General features: G+C 35.0%; 1 protein-coding gene across 2 annotated transcripts in view; it reads right to left on the bottom strand.

The window, feature by feature from the left end:
- FAM179B (family with sequence similarity 179, member B) overlaps nt 1-13,662 on the bottom strand; it is a 132,180-nt gene that overhangs the window by 95,945 nt on the left and 22,573 nt on the right. For both annotated transcript variants that reach the window (XM_012642963.1, XM_012642964.1), the window contains exon 2: nt 3,175-3,334. In XM_012642963.1, the coding sequence (XP_012498417.1) occupies nt 3,175-3,334 (160 nt within the window). The remainder of the gene's footprint in view (nt 1-3,174; nt 3,335-13,662) is intronic.

The raw sequence follows: 13,662 nt of genomic DNA on the forward strand, positions 1-13,662 counted from the left end.
ATATTTTTTTTTTAATCCACCCATCTGCACACTGAGTGATTCTTACATATTTTTCATTAAAAGATTATAGAAATTGGCTGGGCGTGGTGGCTCATGCCTGTAATCCTAGCACTCTGGGTGGCCAAGGTGGGAGGATCGCTTGAGGTCAGGAGTGAGACCAGCCTGAGCAAGAGCAAGACCCCGTCTCTACAAAAAATAGAAAAATTAGCCAGGCATGGTGGTGCGTGCCTATGGTCCCAACCACTCGGGAGGCTAAGGCAGGAGGATTGCTTGAGCCCAGGAGTTTGAGATTGTAATGAGTCACTGCACTCTAGCCTGGCCGACAGAGTGAGACCCTGTCTCCAAAAAAAAAAAAAAAAGGTATTTCTTATGTTGCTAAAACCCCTCATAAGTGCTATAAACTTTTTATTTTTATTTTTTAGAGATGAGATCTCACTCTGTTGCCCGGGCTGCCCTTAAGCAATCCTCCCACCTCAGCCTCCCCAGTAGCTGGGACTACAGGTGCAGGCCACTGTGCCCAGCTATAAACTTTAATTACAAAATACTAATTGCTTATTGTAAAAAATGCAAACAATATAGAAATAAATAAGTTATAAAGTCAAATTCTTCTTTGGCTCCCTTCTCACTGGAATACTATTGAAAAACACTGTTAACAGGTCTATTTATACATATAAACATTCTTTGACAAGCTTTTTTTTCTTTTCTTTTTTCTAAAAATGAGGAAAAAGTAAGTTTTTGAAAAACAAAAATCGATCACAATATTCTGGCACCTAGTAAATATGTAAACATCTTTCCATGTTAACATATATATATCTGCTTATTCTTTTTTAAAAAAAAAATATATATATATACACACACATACATATATTTTTTTTTTTAGAGACAGGGTCTAGCTCTATCACCCAGGCTGGAGTGTAGTGGCAAGATCATCACTCACTGTAACCTTGAACTCTTGGGCTCAAGTGATCCTCCTGTCCTCCGGAGTAGCTAGGACTATAGGCATGTGCCACCATGCCTGGCTAATTTAAAAAAATATATTTTTTCGTAGAGACGAGGTCTGATGCTCTGGCTGGTCTTGAATTTCTGGCCTCAGGGATTACAGGCATGAGCCAGTGAGCCTGGCCTCCACTCTTCTTTAAAGTCAAGTTTAACCTCTTTCTTGCAGTTTTCTGAAACCACTTCAAAACCTATGATCTCTTGCTTTCTTGAATTCCTGTAAGTATTTTTAATTTATGTCAACCATTCTAGCATTAGGTTATATATTGTCTTATTCTCCAGTTGTTTACAATCTGTACAATGGGTACAGATTAGGTAATGAGCTTCTCAGTGGTACAGAAACAATGACATGTATGAAAATCCAAAATAATGGATATATTACTGCATTTCTTTTTCTCTATTAAATAAACAAATTAAACTATATAATCATTATATTAATAACATTTCATTTTTGTGTGAAAATACTATAGAATTTTACTGCATAAAAGTTTATAAATTCTCCTAGAGAACAATGTTTGCTGAATACTGTATCCAAACTCATAGCCAACAAATTTCAATAACTGATATCATTTGGATATTAAATAAATGTCAAAATCTATAACATAACTCAGTCTTTACCTTCTAAACCATTTTCCCTTCCAACTGGTATTGTTTTGCTAACACACTACCATTTTTCTAATTACCTGGGTGTTAAGTCTTAAAATCCTTCTCTATTCCTCCTTCTTCATCTTTTATTACAAGTCATCATATCCATCATATCTTCCTGATTATTCCTTCCTATTTCATTTACAAACAACCTTATTACCCTAGCTTCTTTTTTCCTTAATAAAAGAAAAAAATCTCTATTAGTCCTTGTAGCTTATAAGTACAAACTCAAATTTTTGAGCCTAACATACCAGAGTTCCCCTTCTCCCAGTTTATCTTTCGCCATCTAAAATGAACCTTGTCTTGACACAGTTCCCACAATTATCTCAAGCCCATTCCTAATGGGCCTTGCTCTCCTCATACTGTCCTTCTAACCACTTATATCGTATGCACCTCAAAAAGATGCAGTTCAAGTACTAACTCTTCGTTAATGCCTTTTCTAACTAACATGGCCAATGACAATGTCCTCTTAACTACCATAATATTTACTTTGTATAATACTTAGGCAATTAAATATCTTTCCAATTGCTCTGGCCAAAAATCCTTAGAGCATTCTTGACTCCTTTCTCACATTTTATATCCAATCTGCCAGCAAATTATTTTGACCTTTCCTCTGACATATAATCAGAATCCAATCATTTCTCACTACATTTATTGGTATCCTGGTTAAAGCCTCCATCATCTCTAGCCAGGATTACTATAATAGACTCTTAATCAGTCCCCATTTTTGCCCTTGACCTCCTTTCATCTATTTCAAACATAATATGCAAAATGAGCCTGGAAAACACGAGGCAAGTGATTTCACTTCTTTCCTCAAAATGTCCCTCATTCAGAGTAAAAGCTAAAGTTCATTCAGTAGTCCATTAGGCCTTATAAATAAGGATTTCTATTATCTCTTTAATTATCTACTTCTCTTCCCCTTACTCATTTCGTTCCAGACATACTAGCCTCTTTTATCTTTCTCAAACATGTTCCATACACTTCCATCTCAGTTACTCTGCATTGACTGTTCCCACTTCCTGAAATTATTTGCTCTTTTCTCCTTATACTTAGTGGTTTCCTTCAAATATTCCTGTCTAAATATGGCCATTCACCACATTATTTTAAAAAGTCCCTGGTTCATACTCTTCTCTGCTTTATTTTTCTCCATAGCATTTATCACCATTGAACCTACTATATCTTGCATTTATTTAACGTCTGCTCCGCTTCCCAACTAGAATGTAAGCTCTATCAGGCAGATCCCCAGTACTAAGAAAAGTACCTGACACATACGAGATGCTTAATAAACATGGGTGATTTATTAAGCAAATATTGCCCTACATTACTATTTAATAAATTTTATTGAGAAATCTTTCCAGGGACTTACAAAGTAATAATGTCAAAAAGTGTTAATTTTCATCGGATCTTCAATAAGTGGTTTATTGAATCTGAATTGCCTACTAGATTGCAAGTTCTATGAGTCCTTGAATAGACTATGAAGTTTAGAAAAATCTTTAATTTAGTTCAACATGTCCATTTCCTGTAACTTGTACTTACCAGCAGCACATATGGGAAGAGAATCTGGGTTAAAATCCCGACTACTTTGAAATAAATTTCGTGACACTCTTTTTCTGCTAAAACATAAATCTTCATTGGCTGGCATTCCTTGAGAGGGCTTTAATTTTGGAGATGGGATGAAATCATATGCTGAAAACTGTAAGAACAGAATAATAAATTAGCAAATTTTAAGTCTAGTTGGTAATAAATATCATAAAATAACATCTAATTATGAAATTATGATTATAAGAAAACAATTTTAATTTATCAAATACACAATGATACAAATATCCGCATTTAGTATGGTACATTAACAGTATTTTTCATTCTATGATAGAAATGCTAATTTTCTTTTGTCTTTCTTACTACCTTCGCCCCAACCCTTTTCTGTATTTTATCATTCTACAGTATACATCTGGCAACTAAGAAGGAGAGAATACAAATGACAAAAAGGATGAAATGACAACTGGTATGAAGAAAAGAACATCAGACTCAGCAGCATAACCCCTCAAACTGTGCTATCTTTAAGCATCGGGATAGTAAGTGCCAACTGAAGTTCACTGAACAAGCAAGCATTCCACTCTACTATTCTTACTGAGGCAAATTTATTATCCATATTCTGTAACCGAAATGTAAGTGATGTGGTAACCTGTGTTATAGTTCCCTTAGGAAATTTTCTTAAGATAGATTTCTTAGTTAAAACCAAGTATATAATACTTCATACATCTCTAGTACTTTTATGGTTTCCAAGTCCTTTCTCATAAACCCCACATGATCTTAAAGGGACAAAAGTGCCAGGATGTAATATTGAAGTTATACATAATCAGTTAAAGAACTAAATGGAAGCATGATTCAAGTGTTCAGAATTCTTCACTAATGATGACCTCAATTGTTCTGGATCACTTCACATTCAATATGGCTATAAAACATTTAAAAAATTGAGTAATTTGACAAGAAATTATATATATTTATTTGGAACTTACAGACACAATCAAATCTACACATGTGGTGACCTATAAGCCTTGTAAGTATGCTTCTTTGAGAACTTTGCCAAGTGTCAAAATAGCACAATAAAATTAAAGATATATCTATTTGAAAATTTCTTAGCCACTTGACTATTACAAGATAAGACTATAAGCTACCTAATATACCTCAGGGAACTCATTACTCTTCATCAAATTTTGTGAAAAACCTATTAACTCCTTCAAAAAGTAATCCAGAAAAGACAAATGAGAAATAAAGAATGTCCAGAAGAAAAAAGACTGACTGCTTTCTCAAAATCCAATATTGTAATTCCTATGATTGATTATATAGTCAATATTAAAAGGATACAAAATAAAAATGAAACCAGTTACAGTCAATTTCTGATTAGATACATTAAAAGAAGACATTAACATAGCTAAAATAGTAAATAATCTAGAAATAATTCTTCAGTATGGAATACATTTTACATTAGATTTACTTTGTAATTAATTTCTGCTTAGCCGCAGAACATTAGTATATATGTCAAATACATAAAACAACTAGTAGGGGTGGGGGTGGTGATGGGAGTAATGGGAGCAGTGGTGATGGGAGTAATGGCAGCAGTGGTGTATGTGTATGTACGTGTATGAGTCTGTGTGAACGTGGCATTTTTGGAAATCTAGAATTCAGGCAGGGATTCAGTTTTGCTATAGAAAATTGTGCAAATATTTGAAAGGAGACCATAGGACACACCAATTATTATTAACATGAGAGGCCCTTTTTTTTTTTTTTTTTTTTTTTTTGAGACAGAGTCTCAATCTGTTGCCCGGGCTAGAGTGCCGTGGCGTCAGCCTAGCTCACAGCAACCTCAAACTCCTGGGCTGAAGTGATCCTACTGCCTCAGCCTCCCAGGTAGCTGGGACTACAGGCACACGCCACCATGCCCAGCTAATTTTTTCTATATATTTTTAGCTGTCCAATTAATTTCTTCCTATTTTTGGTAGAGACGGGGTCTTGCTCTTGCTCAGGCTGGTCTCGAACTCCTGAGCTCAAACAATCCAGAGAGGCCCTTTTTGATCTCTCTTAAAAGTAATTTAGTGATTTTCATCAGAGTAAGTTTTGATGGGGCAAACCAATGAATAAAAGGGAAACAGTTTAGAGTAAGAGAAAAGTATAGACAAATTTTGAAAGAGTTGTGAGCTAAATTGACAAAATGTGAAGCAGTCTATTTAGAACAGCACTTTATGACACTTAGAAATTGAGTATCATTAACTTGGTTTTTGAAGTTAATACCTAAAAATTTATTTAATTCCTCAGAGTTATAAGCATTATAAAAAGCAAGTCTCACACTTAATTTTAACAATGGTTTGAAATTTACAGTCTTATATACTGTTTCAGTCTTTCTGTTTCTTATCTCTTACTTTTTCATTTGATTCTTGTATGTATATATATATATTTTTTTTTTAATCCCATCTGCACACTGAGTGATTCTTACATATTTTTCATTAAAAGATTATAGAAATTGGCTGGGCGTGGTGGCTCATGCCTGTAATCCTAGCACTCTGGGTGGCCAAGGTGGGAGGATCGCTTGAGGTCAGGAGTGAGACCAGCCTGAGCAAGAGCAAGACCCCGTCTCTACAAAAAATAGAAAAATTAGCCAGGCATGGTGGTGCGTGCCTATGGTCCCAACCACTCGGGAGGCTAAGGCAGGAGGATTGCTTGAGCCCAGGAGTTTGAGATTGTAATGAGTCACTGCACTCTAGCCTGGCCGACAGAGTGAGACCCTGTCTCCAAAAAAAAAAAAAAAAAGGTATTTCTTATGTTGCTAAAACCCCTCATAAGTGCTATAAACTTTTTATTTTTATTTTTTAGAGATGAGATCTCACTCTGTTGCCCGGGCTGCCCTTAAGCAATCCTCCCACCTCAGCCTCCCCAGTAGCTGGGACTACAGGTGCAGGCCACTGTGCCCAGCTATAAACTTTAATTACAAAATACTAATTGCTTATTGTAAAAAATGCAAACAATATAGAAATAAATAAGTTATAAAGTCAAATTCTTCTTTGGCTCCCTTCTCACTGGAATACTATTGAAAAACACTGTTAACAGGTCTATTTATACATATAAACATTCTTTGACAAGCTTTTTTTTCTTTTCTTTTTTCTAAAAATGAGGAAAAAGTAAGTTTTTGAAAAACAAAAATCGATCACAATATTCTGGCACCTAGTAAATATGTAAACATCTTTCCATGTTAACATATATATATCTGCTTATTCTTTTTTAAAAAAAAAATATATATATATACACACACATACATATATTTTTTTTTTTAGAGACAGGGTCTCACTCTGCCACCCAGGGCGGAATGCAATGGTGTGATCATAGCTCACTGCAGCCTTAAACTCCTGGGCTCAAGCAATCTTCCTACCTCAGCCTCCTCAGTAGCTGAGACTACAAGAACACACCAGCACCTAATTTTTAAATTTTTTGTAGAGACGGGGATCTTGCTATGCTGCCCAAGCTGGTCTTGAGCTTCTGATCTCAAGCAATCAATCCTCCCTCCTAAGTCTCCCAAATTGCTGAAATTACAGATGTGAATCACCACACCTGGCCCATCTTATTCTTTTTAATGGTTACCCAGTATTCCATGTTAGAGTTGGACTTGTAGTTTCCTACTGATGGACATTCTGTTTGCCACAACTTTTCACTATTGCAAACAATCTTGCAGTGAACAATATTACACACATATCCTTGTGTATTACATAAATATTTCTGCAAAACAAAAATCCTAGAAATGAAATTGCTGGGTCTAAGGATATAAACTATTTTTAATGACTGAATAATACATTGACTAGATGTGCCATTGTTCTATGATAGAATACTTGGGTTGCTTCCAATTTTTTTTCATATTGATAAGGAAGAAATTCTAACGAGGGAAATGGTACATACATGGCTTAAGGTAGCAGTGCTGATAGAAGGAGACTGGCAAATCTTAGAAAGACTCACATATGCTACATAGCTAAAATCTTTTATAAAAAAACTGATTTTTGTATCTTTAGTTTGCTTATACAAGGGCAGAATAACCAGCCCATAAAATGTGCAAACAAAATTTACTGTGTCCAGCCTGCAATATTTTTTCTCTTTTATCAACGATAATTTCTCCTTGATTCAGTCTATTACCCGACCCATTTTTTTAACATGAAAACAAACTGCATGCAAAATAACAAAACACTATGAAATAACCAACCAAATGTCTCTGATTCCTTGTATAACATTTATTTCTTGAGGTTTCATTAATATATTAAATAATATATTGTCCCTCTGGGTCATGAGAGTTAAATATGTGGCCTGAAAGTATATCCTTTCTGAGACATGGACCCTTAAGTCCCCAGATAATCTTCCCTTGTACTGAGCAACATGGCTCTTGTGCACTAAATTAGATTCTTGGCAAAGCCTGGCTCTGGTTCTGATTCTGACTGAGTACATGGACAATCATGTCCACAGAGATGGCAGCAGTGGTGAAACTGGGTTTTGATTTTATGGTCTGACTGCTAAGTGATTTCTGCTAGATGACAATATCCTCATCAGGTAGCAGCTGACAGGGAATCTGGAATCTGGCTTCCTTATTGGTCTTTTTGTTTATGTTTATTTTTTGAATGGGCTCCTTTAATCTCCTTCTCCATCTAAAAGGTAAGGATTTTTCATGTTTACTTATTATAGACCCAATATTGGTCAATATGTACAAAAATGGAATTCCTATACCAAAGATGAAAGAAAACAAAATTCATATCATTCAATGGTCAGCTTTCTTTGATGTCTCTAAATAATTCAGTAACTGTAAATTAACATTACTTCAAAACTCTAAAGCTAAAGAATGTTGAAGAAACTTAACTATAAATTAGATAAATTCAATTAAAAAAATGGTTTAAAAGGCCAAATAAAACAATATTTAATAGTTTTCCAAACCTTAAGCAAGTTTAGCCTTTTAAAAACAAAGAAAATTCAATGTCATTATTATATGGACATTGAAAAAAAAAGTGTCTCACCAAATTTCTGGGAATCACAACTCTCAATCTAATAGTTATTAATATTTATTGCTGTGTAATGAATTATCCCAAAACATAGTAAGTTAAAACAACAAACATTTATTATCTCTTTTTCTGTGGATAAGGCAGCTGGAAGCAGCCTTAGCCGGATGATTCCGGCTAAGTGGCTTAGCTGGATGATTCAGGTCTCTCTGAGGCTGCAATCAACATGTTGGGTAGGCTGCTGTTGACTGCAGGTTTGACTGAGACCAGAGGATCACTGAAGTTCACTCATGTGGCCACTGTCAGGAGGCCTCTGTTTCTTGCCATTTGGGACTCCCCAGGGACTGCTAAAGACATGACAGCTGGCTTCCTTCAGAGCAAGTGATCTGAGCGAGAACAACCAAGAGGGAAGTTGCAGCGCCTTCTTATGACATAGTCTCTGAAGTCACACACTGTAATTTCTATTTTCTTAGGCGTGATCCATTAAATCCTGCACATTCAAAGAGAAGGGAATTGGACTCCAACTCTTTAAAGGAAGAATCTCAAAGAATTTGTGGAAATACATTTAAAACTACCATACTCAATGATGCTTCTGCAAGGAACCTAATGAATCTATGTTTTTGCTGCTTCTTTCTTTTTTCTTTTTCATTTTAGATCATTACAGTTTATTTCACCTCAGGGATCACCATAATCCTACAAATAAGAATACACTTTTTACCTTTTTGCCTGAAATGAATCAGTTATGTTTTTCTTGCAATTCAAATGTAATTTTTACAACTATCTTCATCAAAAAAGGTAGAGTTTAGATTTCATCACATTCTAGTAAAGCTCTCATTAAACATTTTATGCGTCATTTTAGTTACATTGTATACAAAGTAATTTTACCATATTTTTCCAGATTAAATATAAACAAACAATTATATTGAAGTGAAAGATTTTCATAACATAGCAAAATTCACCGTTTATTTCTGGCTGGGGAAATGGAAGAGCAGCACTTATCAAATTTTAAAAAGCCCAAACCAATATGTTTTTGTTTCTTTAGCTGATCAACATTCTTAATAGACTGGCACCTGCTTCTACCTTAAATTTTACTGCTTTATCATAATTAGATCCTCTAAGTTATACAAAAGATAAAAATTTTCCATTTCATGAAAAAATACTTTTTGAACAAATTGATATGACTTGTCTATCTATGGGCAGTATTAATAAATCAGGATAAAAATCAATTGGAAAAAGCTCCTGTTTTAACTGGCTTATAAATAACCTATTAATACATTAAGGGCTTATATTGTATTGAACTAAATAAAATTCAAAAGGTTTTTAAGATTTCTTTTTACTTAAGATTTAAATGTATTGTCCCTTTAAGAAAAAAAAAATGTTCTTGCTAAAACCTGTTATTCAGGGGAAAACAAAAGTTAATTGTGAGTTTAAATAATGTCCTTGGTCACTTGCTTAAAGAACAAGTAAAAAAAGTAGTTCTTAAACTTAAAAGTTTTAATATCTTGTATATAATTGTACAGAAAAAGTTCAAATAACAACCTAATTAAGATGTCTCTTTGCACAAATTAAACTCACTTAAAGACAGCTATTTGTCTTTGTCCAGATTTTACCAGCATGTAAAAACAATATTAGTATGATATAGTTGCTTGTGCAAATCTTCAACTTATCTTCTTAGGAAAAACCTAACTAACTGAAATTTCTTCTACTGGTTTCATGGGTTGTATATATTAACATAACTGCTTTTCAAAATACAAAATTGTAAAATTATGTGTTCAATTAAGTTTTATAATAGGTAATACCTTTATAAAAAGAGATCAATTCTTATAAAGCCACATCTTATAATGCTTACTATATAAGCTTATATTACAATTTTCAGACCCTTAATTAACTTTAAGATTTTAGACTAATATAAAATTGAATTAATGAAAACTCTTTAGATCGTGAATAATTTCTAATAAAGATAAAAATGAAAATCACTGATCCCTAAATATGTTTTTCTGATTTATCCTTGTGTCTTATATTTATACATTAGAGAATAACCAACAAACAGATTAAAGAATATATAAATGCCTTTGGATGATATGTTAATACCATGTATCCAAATATACATGCTTATTTTGCCATTTAAATAATTATAAAAAGGATATGAATGTATATTCATGGACAGAATGAAAAGATTGTTTTGGATTACTTGACTTTTGGTTTTCTCAGTGTTTGAGAGGAAACAAAACTTGGTTTCTTAGGGAAAGACTGCATGTAATATATATAGCTGACACTGTCCTTGGTACAGAAGTTACAGGGAAACAGAAATATGTATGTTAAGATAATGGATATGTTTTGTCCATTGACTAAAGGAACTGTTACAGCTTTAAGATGGCAAAATCAATGTAATATATACCTTGTCTTATTTTAAATGCTTTTAAGGTTAATTATTTAAAAATTTTTAATTTTACTATTTAACTCCATGTTTGCATACATCTAAAGATATACTAACAAACACAGACATGATAAAGAAGAAAACAGTTTAGAAAAACATGGATATACTTTTAATATTATATATATTAAAGTGTTTTCCAAGGCCGGGCATGGGTGGCTCATGCCTGTAATCCTAGCAGTTTGGGAGGCTGAGGCAAGAGGATGGCTTGAGGCCAGGAGTTCGAGACCAGCCTGAGCAAGAGGAGACCCTGTCTCTACAAAAAAATACAAAAATTAACCCGGCATGCGCCTGTAGTCTCAGCTACTCTGGAGGGTGAAACAGGAGAATAGCCTGAGCCCAGGAGTTTGAGGTTGCAGTGAGCTGTGATGATGCCACTGCACTCTAGCCCAAGTGACACATATAGAACCTGCCTAAAAAAAAAAAAAATGTATTTTCCATGTCTTTAGCCTGTTTTAAATAATTTTTAAGAAGTTTATCTCTTCTAAAAAAGACCTTGATATTCTCGCTTTCTTACTTTGTTTCAAATATTGTCATTCTCAAAAAAGATTGTAACATTTGTCCATAGACACTTAGGTCTCATAATCATATGCTAATAGAATAACCAATTTTCTCTTACAGCTGTCTTTCTTAAATTCAACTTTGACATGAAAAATAAAATAGCCATTAATACTTAGTGCTCTCCTAATTTTAATTAGCTTACCGCTATTCATCTAAGCTGACTAAAACAAATGCCTCAAAAGACTTATATACAATAGCTTCTAAATTTTCTGCTATAAAAAATACTGTTACCAACAGTTTATTCTACTTAGCTCTGACATAAGCAACGTCTGTACTGAGTAGACACGCTTTTCAATTGTTCATTATTTTTACAATCATTAAAAATAAAAGTTTATTTAATTCTTCAGGCATCCCAATAAATTTTCAAAAGAAAACTAATGACTACTTACAGAAAACAATCCAACATCTACACTGATAATAGACATGCTTGCAGGGTTGTTCATGATTTTGACATGCTTTAAAATGAAAATATTTCGTATTCAGATCCTCTGAGCATATTTTTAAAATTTTATTCATTTTATTTATTTATTTATTGAGACAGAGTCTCACTCTGTAACCCTGGGTAGAGTGCACTGACGTCACTGTAGTTCACTGCAACCTCAAACTCCTGAGCTCAGCAATCCTCCTGCCTCAGCCTCCCCAATACCTGGGACTACAGGCACCTGCCAAAGCCTGGCTAATTTTTTCTATTTTTTTGTAGAGATGGGGTCTCACTCTTGCTCAGGCTGGTCTCAAACTTTTGGCCTCAAGCTATCCTTCCGCCTCGGCCTCCCAGAGTGCTAGGATTACAGTCCTGAGCCACCATGCCTGGCCAATATTTTTAAAAGAAAATTAAAGGTTATTTACTGGAAATAAACCAACATCCAAGGAAAATCTTAGGTTTTAGAATTAAGTCCTTACCAAACACATTAGCACAATTTCATAATTTTAGTTTTTCTGATTCCTTATCAAATTTGTTATATTACCTACTCTAGTTATTTCCCACATTCTTTATTTTAAATTTTTTAAAATTTCAAAATATTAAGGGGGTACAAATGCTTTCCCACATTCTTTAAATCCCTGATGCTCTATTTTCCATTCTTTTTTTTTTTTTGAGACAGAGTCTCGCTCTGTTGCCAGGGCTAGAGTGCCATGGCATCAGCTTAGCTCACAGCAACCTCAAACTCCTGGGCTCAAGCAATCCTTCTGCCTCAGCCTCCCAAGTAGCTGGGACTACAGGCATGCACCACCATGCCCAGCTAATTTTTTCTATATATTTTTAGTTGTCCAGCTAATTTCTTTCTATTTTTAGTAGAGACAGGGGTCTTGCTCTTGCTCAGGCTGGTCTCGAACTCCTGACCTCGAGCGATCCTCCTGCCTCGGCCTCTCAGAGTGCTAGGATTACAGGCGTGAGCCACCACGACCAGCCTATTTTCCATTCTTAATTGTTTCTTAATTGAACAGAATCTGGGAGCCTTGATCTCAAAATGTGGTTCACAGATCAGCAGCAACACCCAGGAGCTTATTAGACATGCAATCTCTGGTCCCAGTCCAAACACACTGAATCAGAATTTGTAAATTTAACAAGATCCTGAGGCAATTCATATGCACATTAAGTGTGATAAACATGGCACTAGAGCTACTCCTTTCTTTCTTTTGACTTAAAAAAAGAACAAACCCTTTCCTGCTACCTCAAATTTTTTTTTATATTTCATGTCATCTTCCTTTTGCTTTTCCTTTAGTTTCAGAGGAAAAAGCTTTTCTTCTGTTTCAAAGCTAACCTCTCTATCTGCGTGGGTTTTTGGTTTTTTGTTTTTAGACAGAATCCCGCTCTGTTGCCCTCTGATGCCCCAGCTAGAGTGCACGGCATCATCATAGCTCACTGCAACCTCAAACTCCTGGGCTCAAGTGATCTTCCTGTCTCAGCCTCCTAGGTAGCTGGGACTATAGGTGTGCATCACTACACACAGCTAAAGTTTTCTATTTTTAGTAGAGATGGGGTCTCGCTCTTGCTCAGGCTGGTCTTGAACTCCTGAGCTCAAGCAATCCTCCCAGAGTGCTAGGATTACAGGTTTGAACCACCACACTCAGCTGCAAATTTTTAAATTGTACTGAAACATTCTACTAAACCTGCTCTTTCTCCATGTCCCATGACTTTCCAATAAGCAAATCTTTTACCTTGAAAAAAATACAGACCTAGAAACTACATACATGGGAAACAAGTATATTGGTTACTTTTCAGTTGAGGTTACTGACTACTATGACTCTTACCACACTGTAGAGAAATCTGTGGCGGGGCACGGTGGCTCACGTCTATAATCCTAGCCCTCTGGGAGGCCAAGGCCCGAGGATCTTTTGAGCTCAGGAGTTCGAGACCAGCCTGAGCAAGACTGAGACCCTGTCTCTACTAAAAATAGAAAGAAATAGCTGGACAACTAAAAATATATAGAAAAAATTAGCCGGACATGGTGGCACATGCCTGTAGTCCCAGCTACTTGGGAGGCTGAGGCAGAAGGATTGCTT

Source organism: Propithecus coquereli, unplaced genomic scaffold (assembly GCF_000956105.1).
Source record: "Propithecus coquereli isolate 6110/MARCELLA unplaced genomic scaffold, Pcoq_1.0 Scaffold191, whole genome shotgun sequence".
Taxonomy (NCBI): Eukaryota; Metazoa; Chordata; class Mammalia; order Primates; family Indriidae; genus Propithecus; species Propithecus coquereli.